At 51.4% G+C, this 15,505-nt stretch overlaps 2 protein-coding genes across 2 annotated transcripts in view; one reads left to right on the top strand and one right to left on the bottom strand.

The window, feature by feature from the left end:
• Nucleotides 1–6,629, bottom strand: part of FCGBP (Fc fragment of IgG binding protein) — a gene marked incomplete at its 3' end in the record, with an annotated part of 15,798 nt that extends 9,169 nt beyond the window's left edge. Inside the window, exons 1-6 of the mRNA XM_010157415.1 lie at nt 6,584–6,629; nt 2,980–3,754; nt 2,541–2,860; nt 2,119–2,453; nt 1,314–1,875; nt 50–318 (exon numbers count right to left, since the gene is read on the bottom strand). Of these exons, the coding sequence (XP_010155717.1) occupies nt 50–318; nt 1,314–1,875; nt 2,119–2,453; nt 2,541–2,860; nt 2,980–3,754; nt 6,584–6,629 (2,307 nt within the window). The remainder of the gene's footprint in view (nt 1–49; nt 319–1,313; nt 1,876–2,118; nt 2,454–2,540; nt 2,861–2,979; nt 3,755–6,583) is intronic.
• A 3,342-nt stretch (nt 6,630–9,971) lies between these two features.
• On the top strand, nt 9,972–13,435 carry LOC104513913 (alpha-tectorin-like; the record flags this gene model as incomplete). Its single annotated transcript, XM_010157416.1, has 6 exons — nt 9,972–10,005; nt 10,116–10,151; nt 10,536–10,666; nt 11,142–11,423; nt 12,564–12,701; nt 13,245–13,435. Coding segments are annotated over exons 1-6 (812 nt in total), but the record flags the coding sequence as incomplete, so codon positions are not given.
• Between the last annotated feature and the right edge of the window lie 2,070 nt (nt 13,436–15,505).

Consider the following 15,505-nt stretch of genomic DNA (forward strand, 5'->3'; position numbering starts at 1 on the left):
CCCCCCCCCGCCCCCCCCCCCCGGCGCGCCAGCCGGCCTGCCGGCATACAGGGCTCCGGTGTTTCGCATCGCAGACGCAACGCTTGGTGCAGGTGTTATCCCCCCAAAACTCCTCGCGGAGGCCGTGGAGGCGGCCCTGGAAGCCGCACTCGCTCCGGGGGATGCACTCGTTGGCGTCGAGCGCGAAGCCCTCCTGGCACTCGCAGGTCTCCACGCAGGCCGAGGCGCCGCAGTCGGCGGACGTCGCACCGTTGTTGCAGGTGGTGGGGCAGGCGGTGCCGCACGCGGTGTAGTTGCTGTTCTTGGGGCAGGGGAGAGCTGTCAAAGGGACGGGACAACCATGGTCATGGGGAGGGTGGGACACCACGGTGACGGTGGAGAGAACGCTCCTTGGCCATGAGAAAGTGCGGCAAAGCGCTAAGAAACCTGCATGGACCTTCGGAATGCACTTTCTGACCTGCATGTGCCTTCGGAATGCACTTTCTGGAGGCTCCGTGGACCTTCTGGACTACCCACATGGACTTTTGGGAGTCTCCGTGACTTTCTGCACAGACATTTTGGAGCCTGCACGGTCTCTCTGGACTTTTGGCAGAGACTTTTGGGAGTCCCCATGGACTCCCTGGAAGTTCTGCTTTGGCATGCATCTGGAGCCTGAACAGACGACTACTTCCCGCAGGAGGTGAGGAGCGCTGGGACAAGTTTCCCAGAGAAGCTGTGGATGCCCCATCCCTGGAAGTGTCCAAGGCCAGGCTGGATGAGGCTTGGAGCAACCTGGTCTGGTGGAAGGTGTCCCTGCCCATGGCAGGGGGGGTGACAGGGGGGGCTTTAACGTCCCTTCCAACCCAAACCATTCCATGATTCCGTGACTTTCTGGACTTCCAGCAGAGACTCTTTGGAGTCTCAAAGGACTTTCTGGACCTTCTGCTTGGACCTTTGGGACTTGGACTTTCTACACAGACTTTCTGGATGGATTTTCTGGACTTTCTACACTGACTTTCTGGAGTCTCCATGGGTGTCCTGGAGTCTGGATAGTGTTTTTGGGCTTGGATTTTGCTGCAATAACCTTTTCCAACCCGTGAACCTGTGGAGACCCACAGCCCTCAGCCCAGCCACAATGACCCAACCCCATCATGCTTGGGAGATCAAGAGCGCTAAGGAGAAAAAACCCACTCCCCTTGATCCAATTTCCCTTTTTACGCCTGTTTTCTGCTCATTCCCATCCCATTATCTCTCTAATTACACCTACCTTAATTAAAGTCGCACCGCCCTGCCCAACCCGGGGGAGGATTTCCCGCCTGCCAGGATCTACTCACGACAACGTGCCAGTGTCCTCCAGTCAGAAACGGTGACGCCCTCCTCCTGGCAGCTGTCCGCGTAGGCTTTGAGGGCTTGGCACAGCGTGACGTGGAGCCCGTCGTTCAAGCAGAGGTCGTACACGCAGTTTTTCAGGAAGACACCGGGGTCGACGGCGGCGTGGCAGCGCTCGAAGGGCCCCGGGCGTCGGGTGAGCAACCCGCAGGACGTGTCCACCTTGTACTTTGCCGCCTCGTCCCACCGGCAGCGCCCGCAGCAGCTGTCCAAGCAATGACGGCTCTCCTCGACCACTTTCCAGCTCTGGCCCAGCTCCACGGGATTCTGCGCCAGGTTGCCGTCGGGCATGAGGGAATCGTCATGGCGGTTACCGTTGCTGTTGCCGCACAACCCGCACACTTTGCCGGAGAACATCCCGGGGAGCTTCACCACCACGTGGTCGTCCCAGTCATAGAGGACCTCCAGCTTGAAGTCGGTTTTAATCAGCACGGACGTGCCCTTCTGCTGCAGGCGGAGTTTCCCTCGGGCGAGGGAGATGGGGAGGCGGGAGCGATGGTTGTTCACCTGGAGCAGGAACAATCCCATGAAAACAGACCGATAGCAAAACACGGGGCCAAAAACGGAGTTTTTTGAGATTTGAGATGTCTTCTTGCAAGAGACGGGGGTGCGGAAGTGTCACCGACCCATGCACAGCAAATCATAAAACCCTTTGGATTGGACAAGACCCTTCAGCTCATCGTTCAATACATTTTTCCAGTGAAACACCATAATACGACTTTGGATTTGATAATTATTTTCCTCGCTTACCCTCACGATCCCATTCTCGGACCTGACCACGGCGATGGTGACGTCATAGACACGGACAATCACGGAGCCGACGTAGGAGACTTGCGGGTTACCCCGGCGTTCGTTTTCGGCCTCGACGCTGAAGACGGGCAGGGCTGGATCCGAATCGCAGGTCTTGGTCAAGGTGTAGGTGCAGGTGCCCATGAAGTCAAAGGTTTTCCCATCAAAGGTTTGGTAGTGAGGGTCGCCGGTGGCCCAGCAGGTTGTGAAGGTTTCTTGGGTGGACGTGAGTTGCTCGTCCATCACCGCACAGTTCTCCCTGCTGCCCAGGTTTTCGCAGGAAAGCGGAGAAGAAGCTGCAGAAAAAGGGAAAAAAACCCCCATGGATGGCAACCACGGAGAAGACCCACGGCAAGATGCAACGGTGCGTTGGCCCTACTCACTTGTGGCGCAAAGACCGTTGAGGCCGTAACCGGCGTAATTCTGGAAGCCGAAGACCAGGACCCCAAGGGGCGTCTGCTCGTGCTCGACGCTCTGGATCTCCGAGGGCTTGTTCATGGGGACGGTGGCCCAGGAGAAGTCTGTGCCGGGAATCTCTTGCCAGGACACGGTCCTCTCAGTCTTCCGGTTGAGGGCGATGCTGTCGGTGTCCGTGTTTCGGGCGATGAGGACCACGTGGTTCTGGTAGCTGCTCAGGCTGCTGACGCGGTAGGATGTGCAGTAGGTGGAGATGGGTGGGATGTTGAGTAGGAAGGGGTCTTGGCTAAACAAGCGACTCCCGGCACCAGTGAAGAAGAAAACCACCTGAATCGCAGCCGAGGAGCTCACGTAAAGAGGCGAGTTTTGGTTAATCCTAAACTTCAAGACCTCTCCGGCCTCTACGTCCTCGGTGGCAGGCGAGTCACCCCTGCTGTAGGTGATGGCGGCGCCACGACGTAGGCGAAGTCAGCGTCCTTCTGCAGGGGGTTGGGGGGAACGATGTAACTTTTCCCCCACAGGGCGACGGGCAGAAGCTGCTCAACCACGTAGTCACAGCCCGTGTTCATCTTCACGCAGCTGTGCCCACTGACGACCGCGACGGCGTTGTCCGACGTGATCTTGGTGCCGGACAGATCGTCGGTGCTTTGCAGTTGGAAGCTGTGGTAGGGGTTCAAGAAGACGCGTAGGGTGGCCCCGGGGGAGTAATTCCTCCCTCTGTAATAAAACCTGCCCCGGATGTTGATGGAAACAGTGGCGGAAACCTTCCCGGCTGCCACAGCGAATTCCTTCAGCCCTTCCCTCTTGGTGCCCACCGGCGTCACCACGTAGTACGTGTTGCCCAACTTATCTACCGGCAGAACGGTGGTGGCACCTACGGAGTAGCTTTTGGAGCTGACGGAGACCACGGAGATGTCGTCGGTGGACTCAATCAGGATGGCTTTGTGTGAGATTTGGCTCCTGACCAGCTCCACGTTGCCAGGGACCTGGACGGAAACCGTCTCGTCTTGGCTCAGGGTGACGGTGCGGGTGAAGGCGCCGCTGCTCGTCGTCACCGTCACCTGGGTGGAGTCGGAGTAGGCCGTCAGGAGGAGCTGGGAGGCGGGCTGGGCGCCTTCCTCGTCGTTCTGCAGGAAGACGGTGAAGAATTCCCTGCCGCGGAAAGTTGCGGTGGAAAGGCCTGGGAAAAGAAGGGAAAAAAGGGTGATTTTGGGTGTTTGTTCGGGGATTTTTGGGTGTGCGTATTGGGCTGCAGCAACGACAATAGAAATTTCTGCGGAAGCAATAGGCCAGATCAAGAAATAAAACTGCTGCTTTTTTTTTGGTGTAGAAACTTGAGGGAAACTTTAGAGAAACAACAAGAAGTTCGGCAAAAAAGAAGGAATGAGGGGGTTTGTTTGGGAGAAAAAACCAAACCAAAGCAAACCAAACCAAAAAAAACCCATACACCATCGAACACTGAAAAAAAAAAAATATAAAAAATTAGGAAATACCATTTTTTGCAGCAGAAACAGAGTGGGAATTTTCCAAGAAACGAGGAAATTAATGTTGCTGCAGAAACTGCAATAGTATTTTCTGAAAATTTACTATTAGGGAATGATTTTTTAAAAATGTTCCTGGTAGAAACACAAACTTCAAAAGTCTTGAAACAAAAAAAATGCAGAATAAAAGCTTTTTGCTGCAGAAATCGCAATTATAAGTCTGGGGTTTGGGCTTTTTCTTTTTCTTTTTCTTTTTCTTCAAACAATGAAGTTTAGTTTCTACTGCAGAAATTGTAATAGAAAGGCCCAAAACCCAGAAATCAGGAATATGGGTATTTTGCAGAAGAAACCTGCAGAAAGTTCTGAGTGAAAAAAAAAAAAGGGGAGGGGGAGGGCGGGGCGGGGGGGGGGTGAAGATATTTTTGGGGCAAAAATTGCACTAGAAAACCCTAAAAAAATCCACTGGGTACTGGGTTGGTTTTTTGTTGTTGTTTGTTGTTTTGTTTTTTTTTTTCCCCCTGCAGAAATGTGCAGAAAAAGGCTTAAAAAAATAAGCTGGTGGGTTTTTTTTGTTTGTTGGTTGGTTGTTGATTTGGGTTTGGTTTGGGCTTGTTTGTGGAGGGAAACAAAAATAAGATCCTTCAGCTGGGAAAAAACCTGGGGAATAGGGTTTTTTTCTGTCAAGGAAATGGGTCGGAAGGGAGGTTTGCTGAAAATGTAGCAGATTTTAAGGGCTTTTTGATGCCTCCAGAAAAAACTCCCATAATAAGGGCTTTGTAAAACAATTCTTAAATTTGGTGCTTTTTTAAGAAAAAAATAATATGGGCATCATCATCATCATAACAACAAGAATAATAACAACAATAATCGTGTTATTGCAAATTATTATCAACATTATTAATTGCATTATATTATTATATAGTACAATATTAATCACTAATTAGCACACAATAACTTACTATGTAATTAATAAATAATACTATGTCATTTTATAATGATTATATGATGATAATAAGAATAACGACAACTATTATTATTGTTATTTCCAAACCCCATGGAATAATGGCATTTTGTATCACGAACAGGTGAGACGGATTTTTTTTTTTAACAAAACCACAGGGAAGGAGTTTTTTTCCTCAATAAAACCAAACCTCAGGCAAACCCGGGAATAAGGAGTCAGAGCTCAAAACCGAGGGGTGAAAAAGGCTCCTTCATTGCATTTTGTAAGGAAAAGCAGGTGATTTTTTTTTTTTTTTTCACAGAAAAATAAAAACCTCAAGTAATATGGGCGCTTTTTTAAATTTGTTTTTGGTAAAACCAGCAAATTAGGGCACTTCTTTTCCCCTTGAAGAAAACAGGAAATAAGGTGAAAAACACCATATTAAAACACCAAAAACATTTTGGTGAAAAACAGGGAATAATGAGGTTTGGCTGGAAATAAAAACAGGTAATAATGGTGGGGTTTTTTCTGAAAGCAAAGTTTTACGTTTCTGGAGGCAAAGTAGCTGATAAGGCTGGGGTTTTTTTTTTGTTGTTTTTTTTTTTTTTTTTTGTTAACCACCACAGCAGCAATTACAATCACATATGTTATTTGGAAATTGTGGGTTTGGTGAAAACCCAGGCTTTTTGTTTCCCTAAAAGGAAAGGTGAGAAGCACTTTTTCCTGTAAGGAAATGGTGATGAAGGCTTTGTTTCCTGACCAAAAACGAAGGTAATGAGGGCTTTTTGGTGAAAAGAGGCGTCATAGTTGGGGCGTTTGAGTGAAAGAAAACAGGTAACAGTGACTTTTTCTGGGGAAAACCCCAAAGCAGATAATAGGGACATTTATTCCTGAGAAAAATAAAGAGGTGACTGAGGAATAAAGACTTTTTTCTTAAAATAAAAACAACAAAAAGGGCTTTTTCCTTAAAAATAATTTTAAAAAAAGTGAAAGAGGAAATAAGGGCTTTCCCCCACCCTAAATCAAACCTGGTTTTAAGGGGTTTGTTTGTTTGGTTGGTTGGTTGGTTTGTTTTGTTTTTTTTCCAGAAATAGGTCATAAGATTCTTTTTAAATTATGTCAAAAATACCCCAAATCCAAACAATGAAAAAGTCTGGGGTGTTGGGGTTTTTTTGTTTGTTTGGGTTTTTTTTTTTGTGGTGTTTGGTTTGGTTTGGTTTAAATAAGGAAATAAGGGGTTTCTTTTCTGAAAAATAACAGGTGATAAGGGCTTTTTGGCTAAACCATAAAAAGCCCAAAAGCCGGGATAAGGATGTTCTGGTGAAAAAAAAAAAATCAGGGGATGAGAAACTTCTGGAGAAGAGGCAAAGAGGTAAGAAAAGGTAAATAAAAGGTACAAAAACTTTTTTTGGAGGGGAGGCTGGGTGGGGAAGGGCATAAGGGAAATCTTCTGAAAAACACATGATTGGGGAAATCACGAATTTTTGCTGCCGAAACCTGCAGTAGGAAGCCCTGAAATACACCCACGCCCCTCCGAACCCAGGATTTTAGGTTTTTGGGGGGCGAATGGGGTTGGGTTGTTGCTCACCGCAGACGAGAGCCAGCCAGGCTGGGAGCCACCGCGTCCTGCCCATCGTCCCTGGGGGAACAAACAAAAAGCCCAAAAATATGAAAATGCACCTTTTTGGAGGGGGCGGAATAAAAGCCACGCGGGGACGAGCAGGAGCCCAGAGGGGACCCAGGTGTCCCCCGCATCCTCTGGTGACCCAAAATTGTCCCAGAAGACTTTTTCTACCCCGTGGAAAACCTCTTGCAGCCCACTCTGGGGCTGAATCCTGCTCCACCCTTTCGGCCCAACGACCCCCCTGCTGTCCCCTTGTCACCACGTCCCACCCGACAGTCCCCAACCCCCTTCCTCTTCCACCCCGAAGACCCCATCCTCCCCCCTCTGTCCACCAGACCCTCCCAGTCACCCTCCACAACGCCTCCAGAGGGTGAAATCCTTCCCTGGAATCACCAACATTTGGGTCGAAAAGCGGACAAAGAGGGACAACCCTCCCTCCCGCCTTCTGGAGGTTCTCATCCCGATCCCCCCACCATCCCCCAACATCTGTTGGGGTTAATGCCCCAGATGTTGCACCCAGCGGTGGCTTTGGGTACAGGTGTCACCAAAAAACATCCGTATCTGTGCTCGGGAGGGGGAAAAAACACCCTTTTTATGTAGTTTTATACTCAATTTAAGCATCGGGGGCTCCTGCTTGGTGGGTGGAGGCACCACTGGCCCCTCGTTCTGCTCAGGTGGGAAACATTTGGGCTCGTGGCCGAAGGAATGAGGAGAAATGCGAGAAAAAAAGGCAAACTAAGACCCTCAACCCCCCGTCACTTACCTGGGGGCTCCTTCCTGCCTCAACGTCCCTCCCTGAAGCCCATGGACACGTGAGGATGGATAAAAAATCACAGACCTGTAGAGCTGGTCCCAAAACTTCCCTTTTTATAACCAGATGGGGCTTATCTCCGTTTTCCTGAGAATCTCCTCGCAGGGACAGGAAGGAGAAGGAATTGGCTCCAAAAAGGGGCCAATTTTGGCCGATTCAGCAGAATCTCGTAAAAAGGGGATGGGCTAGGGGCTGTCGGGTCCTGGCACGGGCCAAGGAGGTCAGCTTGCGAAACCGTCCCCGGGATTCCTGAGAATTTGGAGTTTCTGGTGCACGTGATGGAGCCAGGACTTGAAAATGTGCAGCTGGTTTCCTTCACCTGCTGGGTTTTCCTTGCAAAAAGTCTGGTGGGAACGTGGTGGTGGGCGCAGGATCCACGGGGGACGCTGTGGCGGCTGCCGCCAGGTCCGCAGGGGATGTTGCAGTGGGTGCAGGATCCGTGGGAGACGTTGCAGTGGGTGCAGGATCCACGGGACAATGGCAACAGGTGCAAGGTCCACGGGAGACTGTGCGATGGGTGTGAAATCCACAGGGGACGTTGTGATGGGTGCAGGGTCCGCAGGGGACGTTGTGATGGGGTGTAGGACCCAGAGGGGACTTTGTGATGGGGGTAGGACCCGAAGAGATGTTGCAATGGGTGTAGGATCCACAGGGGGTGTTGCGATGGGTGTAGGACCCAAAGAGACATTGTGAGGGGTGCAAGATCCTCAGAAGCTGTTGTGGTGGGGTGTAGGACCCAGGGGGGCAATGCAATGGATATAGGATCCACAGGGGGCATTGCAATGGGTTCAGGATCCACAGGAGCTGTTGCAAGGGGGATGAAAACCACCAGGTGTTGAGATGGTTGTAGGACTCAAGGGGATGTTGCAATGGGTGTAGGACCCAGAGGGGGTGTTGCGATGGGTGTAGGACCCAAAGGGACATTGTAATGTGTTCAGGATCCACAGGAGATGTTGTGATGGGTGTAGGGCCCACAGGGGCTGTTGTGATGGGTGTAGGACCCAAGAGGATGTTGCAATGGGTGTAGGACCCACAGGGGGCATTGCAATGGGTTCAGGATCCACAGGAGATGTTGCAATGGGTACGAAAGCTACTGGGTGTTGCGATGGTTGTAGGACCCAGATGGGATGTTGTGATGGGTGTAGGATCCACAGGTGACACTGTGATGGGTGTAGGGCCCACAGGGGCTGTTATGATGGGTGTAGGGCCCAAGGGGCTGTTGCAGTGGGTTCAGGACCCACAGCCATCCCTGCTTATTTAAAGCCTTTCCTGTTGCAAATGCCTTCGGATGAATAAATCCCTCTGCACGCACGACGCCCCAGCGGCACCCCAGCACCCTTCCGAGGCTTTCACTCTTCCCCCCACCCCTAAGACCCCCCCCGAATTTCATCCAACTGCTGGAAAGGGATGCACTCCCAGCGCGTTTTGCCCAGTGACCCCTGTTGGCTGCCTCCAGGGGTGATGGGGGGGGTTGGGGGCAAAGGGTGTTTTTCTGAGATTAATTAGAAAATCCCTCGATGGGAATTCCTGAGAACTGCAAGCCCACCCCACATCTGCCGCGTCTCCATGCCAAAACCTTATCTGGGATTCAGAAAACAGCAGGAGGAGCCAAATATCTCCCCCGTCCCGAAATCTGCCTTCCCCGTGACCCCGTGGGACGACGGACCCGGGCTGCCGTGATGGGCAGAAAGTTGGCGGATTGCACCGTGTTTACAGTTTCTTTTTTTCATGGCTGGGAGGGCTGAGGGTTAAAAGAAGGGGCAGGATGCAACAGAAAACCCATTTCTTGGTGGCTGAGCTCGTGCCGGTGCCTCTTTCCTCCTCTTTGTGCCATTCCTTGGGGAAATCGGGACGCAGCACGCCATCGAGGTAAGAGATTTTATTTCCATTGCGAACGCCCGTGGCTCCCCTAAATCCCCTCCCTTCCAGCTGCTCAAAGAGCAGGAATTTAAGCAGTCGCTCTCAGGTCAAATAGCTTAAAATCACAGGAAAACGCGCCTGGAAAAGCAGCCGATTTGGGGTGAAGGAGGGTTGTGCTGCTCGGGGTCTGGAGGTCGTTCTGCCGGACACGCAGGTGGGTGCTCACTAAATCGCTCCGCTCGCACACCGCGTCCTCCGTCCCGCCTCAGCTGCTCTTTTTCCGGCCCCAAAAATGTTTAGATGGGTTTGGTTTTTTTTTCAGCAAAATGCCTCAAAATGATGCTCAGCGTTGCGGTGGGAGGGGGTGACTCCCATGGGGAGGACCCCTGGGTTCAGTCCCCGGGTTGGGGCAAAAAGGGATGAGTAAAGGGTTAAGGGACATCTGATTTCTCTCAATTCTCAGACAGCAATAAAAATAAAAGCTTTTCAGTGATGTAATTATTTAAAAAATGGTCAGAATAATTCACCAACCCCCTCCCCACAAAAAAATACCGTGAAAAGAGCCCGGCTGGTATTTTATTGAGAAACTTGCCACCTCCAGCGTCGTCGGGCTGTTTCATCCATTGGTTGCGGGTTTATTTTCCATCTTTACAGAATTATCACCGTTTCGTGGGAGCTGGGATGAAGCACTCCGTGGCTTTGCTCTTGCTCTTAGGTAGGTTAAGAGAAAACCAGACGCAGCTTTCTCCCGAGGATGCTGCTGGAGGTGAAAGTCGTGGGGGATGGTTGTTCCCGGGTTAATATTTCCTCCCATCCCTCCTCCAGGAGCCGTGGTGGACGTCCAACCGGTGGAGGAGAAAGGTGGGTCTTTGGGCGGGGGAGTCTGGCGTTCATAGACCGTATTTCCACCCAAAACGGGGTTGTTTGGGAAGCGGGAGAGGGAGCAGAGCTTCCCCCCGCCCCTCCAGCTACAGAGTATGGAAATCAGATGTCCTGGTTTTGCACCGTTTATCCTCAAATCTGCGTGTACCCCGTGGAATTCCCATGGGGCAACTCCCTTCAGCCCCGGTTTTACCCCAACCGTTGGACACCCCAAGTCAACCCCATTTTTTAGGTAACCCAGGGCAGAGAGGGCTTGTTTAACCTCAGGAATCCCAAACCCGCTGGGCTTCACCCCAAAGGTGAAGGGGGTTTCATGAGGGGTCCAAGGGGTCCCCCCATACTTCAGCCTTTGTCTTCCTGCAGCGTCCCTGCTCTACCCCTACGGTCTGGACCAGCGTGACCACAAGAACCCCAAACTTGATGATGGGACGTCGAAGAAGCTCTCCCTCGCTGTGCCCTTCACCTTCTACGGCAAAAAGCACCAAAATCTTTACGTACGTGAGCCAAAATTCCACATCTTCCTTGCTTGCCCTTCCATTTTCCAGGGTTTGGGGGGTTTTTTTGGCCCCCTTTTCCAGCCCATTCTGTCACTCGCCCCCAACACAATCTACGCGTCTGTGGGATTGTCCTGGTTGCCTTAACGAGTATATTTTTTTTCTGCATCAAAGTGTCCTCGTAGGGTTGGTAGGTCCTGGGAGGAGACCCACACCCCACCTGGAGCAGTGGTCGGGAGGTCCGTGGCCAAGCTGAGGTGGTTGTGTGCCACCACCATCCTCTTTTTTGACAGAGCTGTAGGTACAACTGTGACCTAAACACCTCCAGTAGGGTCACGGCGATGCAGATGTCAGTGCGAAGGCCACAGCTGGATCTTGTGTCCATCCCCAGGGTACCAGCGCCAGGTCGAGGTGTTGGACAGGGCTCCAGCATAGGCTGCCACCCCCATCTGGGTTGACCTGGTGTCTTTTGCAGGTGAACAACAACGGGGTGATTTCCTTCGGCACCCGCGTCAACCAATACACCCCCGACCCCTTGCCCCTGGCCGACGGACGCTCCTTCGTGGCCCCGTACTGGGCCGACGTGGACAATGTGCGGGGAGGAGATATCTTCTACCGAGAGACCACCGACCCGGCGCTGCTGGCACGCATCACCACCGACATCAACCGGTATTTCCCCGCCATATCCTTCACCGCCACGTGGGCTTTCGTGGCCACCTGGGACCGTGTGGCCTACTACGGCTCCACCACCAACAAGGTGAGGCGCACAGCCATGACGTGAAGTCCAAACGAGAGCACACACATGAAAACTAACTTATCCCCCCCGACTGGGTGCAGAGACAAGCGCGTGGCCGCAGACCAACAGAGGGCAGAGCGAATCGCGGCTTCAAATCGGTCGTCAGTGCGATGGCTGAGGGTTGAGACAAGCCAAAACCAGAGCCCAGCTGCAGGTGCTCGATTGGTTCGCCTCCACAACCTACTCATTCGCTCTCAAGACACGTGTTGGCCTTACAACCCGTGTGTTGGTCTTACGACCCATGTGTTGGCCTTAGAACCCATGTGCTGGCCTTAGAACCCGTGTGTTGGCCTTAGAACCTGTGTATCGGCCTTAGAACCCGTGTATCAGCCTTACTACCCGTGTATCGGCCTTACAACCCGTGCATCGGCCTTACGACCCGTGTATCGGCCTTACGACCCGTGTATCGGCCTTACGACCCGTGTATCGGCCTTACGACCCGTGTATCGGCCTTACGACCCGTGTATCGGCCTTACGACCCGTGTATCGGCCTTACGACCCGTGTATCGGCCTTACGACCCGTGTATCGGCCTTACGACCCGTGTATCGGCCTTACGACCCGTGTATCGGCCTTACGACCCGTGTATCGGCCTTACGACCCGTGTATCGGCCTTACGACCCGTGTATCGGCCTTACGACCCGTGTATCGGCCTTACGACCCGCGTCTTGGCCCTACGCCCCGTGTGTTGGCCTTAGAACCTGTATGTTGGCCTTACGACCCATGTGTTGACATTACGACCCGTGTGTTGGCCTTACAACCCACTCATGGACTCTCATGACCCACTTGTCGACCTTACGACCCTCTTGTTGGACCTGCAACCCTTGTGTTGGCCTTACGTTCCTTCTGTTGGTTTTCACAACCCGCTCACTGGCCTTTGTGACCTATTTGTTGGCCTCACGACCCATTTCTTGGCCTCATGAGACGTTTGTTGACCTTACAATCTGGTTGTTGGCCTTTGTGACCTCTTCCTCGGCCTTCACATTCCATTCATGGCCTCCACAACCCACTGCTTGGCCTCCACAACCCATCCACTGGCCTTTACCACCCCTTCCTTTGCCTTCATGACATTTTGAGGTGAACATGTGCCCCCCTTTTTGCAGGCCAACACCTTCCAAGCCACCCTGACCACCGACACCAAGACGTCCTTCATCATCCTCAACTATTGGGATATCCAGTGGACTACGGGGGCGGCGAGCGACGGTGACGCCGAAACAGGTCTTGGAGGCACCCCGGCCCATGTACGTGGGGCTGAAGGAGAAGCAGAGGGATACGGGATGAAGGAACTTGAGGAATGGAGGGGGAGGTGGACCAGTAATGGGGTTTTTTTTGGGACAACACCGGTTTGCTGAGGGTAGGACTTTGGCCCATGATATTTTGGGGGAAAACAACCCTGAAGGTAGGACTGTGGCCCATAATTATTCTTTGTAGAAGACAATGCTGAAGATAAGTTGGCCCATGATGGCTTTTTTTGGGACAACACCAGGTTCATCCAAGACTGGAAGTTGACCTGTACTGTTCTTGGGCTACAACAATGCCAATAGCAGTGTGGCCCACAGCGTTTTGGGGGAGAAAATACCAGGTTTTCTCATGGGAGAAGGTTGTCCCGTCCCATCTCTGGGGACAAAGAGGGTGAAGGTCGGCGATTGGCCCATAATGTTTTGGGGAGGACGATACCAGCTTCACCGAAGATCGGAGGTTGGTCCATAATGGTTTTGGGGGACACCACCACTACCAGTAGGGGTTAACCCTCCAAATTCTCCGGTTTGGACCCCCCCTTCCAGGCCGGCTTCAACAGTGGAGATGAAACCAACTTCTACAACATCCCCAGCTCCCAGACCGACGCCATCATCAACCTCACCCGGACCTCCAACGTCAACGTCCCGGGGCGTTGGGTCTTCCAAGCGGATCACTTCCAGGTGACGGGGGTCCCCACTGAGGTGTCCAAGGTCGCTGACAGCAACAACTGCTGGTTGTAAGTCGGGGGTTTTGGGTGGAAACCTAGAAAAAAATGGAAAATGGAGAATTATGCGGAAAACCACTTCCTCCTCTTGAGTTCTTGGTTTTTTCCCGCAGATAAATCGAGGCGTCTGGGGCAGAGGGACTGTCCCCGCTGTCCCCGTTGTCCCCCCGCCGCGGGCGTAGGAGGAGGTCGCCCAGCGGGGTGCATCGAGCTCTGCCCAAGCAATAAAATCGCAGCTGAGACATCGCGGCTCCGGCAGCCTCTTCCGTTCTCCCGGGGGTCCGTGCGCGGTCGGGGGGGTGGGTGGGAGTAGGTGTGCGCAAACCCAGCGCTTTTTCTGGCCTCTTTCTGCCTCGATTTGCGAGGTTTCCCACTCCGTGTCCGTGAGTTCACGCGTTTTTGCCCTCGGCGTGCACAAATATTGAGGGTTTTGTGTCTGCGTACACGAATTTCTGATTTATTGCCCTGTGTCCACGAATTTCTGATTTTTTATTGCTTGTGTCGTCAGGAATTTGTTGGGTTTGCCCTCAATGGGCAAAAATTTATGTGTTTGGTTTTTTTTTTTCCTGCACCTCTGAATGCAGTCATGATTTTTCCTCTCTCTACCCAAATTTATGATTTTTTGCCCTCTGTGGATGAATTTATTATTTTTCACTCTCTGTCCACATATTTATGATTTTTTGCTCCTCTGTGTGTGAATTTACTGGGTTTTTTTCACTCTAGCTTTACAAATTTATGAAACTTTCCCTCCTGCCTGTCAAATTTATCATTTTTTCCTTCTTCCTGAACATATTTATGATTTTTTTTTACCTTTTTTTTTGTGCACAAACTCATTATTTTTTGCCCTCTGGGCATGAATTCATGATTTTTCCCCCTCAGTGTGTGCATATTTATCTTAATTTTGCCCCCCAGATGCACACATTTATGATTTTTTGCCCTCTGGGTGCATAAATTTACCAATTTTGCCCTCTGCAGGCACAAAACTTGCATTTTTCTGTCCCTGCACGTGCATTGGTTGCATTCTCCCTGCAAACATCTACGGTGTTTTGCTCCATTTGCATAAATTTAGGATTTTTCACCCTCTGTGTGCATGAATTCCTCTCTTTTTCCCCCCCTATGTGCAGAAATTAATAGTTCTTGCCCTTTGTGCATAGATTTATCCCTTTTTTTCCCTCCACGAGCACAAATTTACGATTTTTTGCACTCCATATCCATGAATTATTATTTTTTGCTCATGTGCAGGATTTTTTGCGCTCCGCGCGTGAATTAATGATTCATCTACTCCCTCATGCATTTATTATTTTTTCGTATGATTTTCCCCCCTCTTTTGTAGAAAATGCCAAAAAAATTATGTCCAAACTCCCTGACCTCATTTTATTTCTCAAAATCCCTGACTTTTCCCCCATTTATGGGCATTTTCCTGCAGGATGTGGGGGCTGGGTTGTGCCAAGAGCCCGAGGGACTAATTTAGGGGAAAAATCAAAATTTTACAGGAAAAAAATCCACCAAAAAACCTCACCAAAAAAAACCCCCACAAATTGGGAATATTTTTCCCTAAAGAGGAGTTTTTTCCCCTAAAGAGAAAGTGGTTTTGCACGCGGAGACGAGCACGAACACGCGGTGCACCCCCGCACACTGGTGTACACGGCATGCTAGCGAACGACACACGTGTGCACGAGCCACAGACACCGCACAGACGACCCGCCAGGCACACGCACAACCTGCTAGTGAGCACAATGCGACACGCATGCACACGCCGTGTGACACGCGAATGTGCACAGCACGCCGATGTGTGCAACACAGCCTTGCACACTGCACCCATGTGCAACACCACACTCGGTGTGCACAGACGTGCACAGCACACGTGCCACACAACACGTGTACAACACAATGCACGCTAGGTGTGCACATGTGCTCACAACACACACGTGCAACACAACACAGAGCATGGGTGCACACACGTGTGCAAACCAACACAACACTCACTACACGCGAACACATGCACAATACACATTTGCACACCACATAGCATGCGTGTAACACAACGCGTGTACAACAGAACACAGAGTAGGTGTGCACACA

The sequence above is a fragment of the Eurypyga helias genome, unplaced genomic scaffold, assembly GCF_000690775.1.
Source record: "Eurypyga helias isolate BGI_N326 unplaced genomic scaffold, ASM69077v1 scaffold4928, whole genome shotgun sequence".
Classification (NCBI taxonomy): Eukaryota; Metazoa; Chordata; class Aves; order Eurypygiformes; family Eurypygidae; genus Eurypyga; species Eurypyga helias.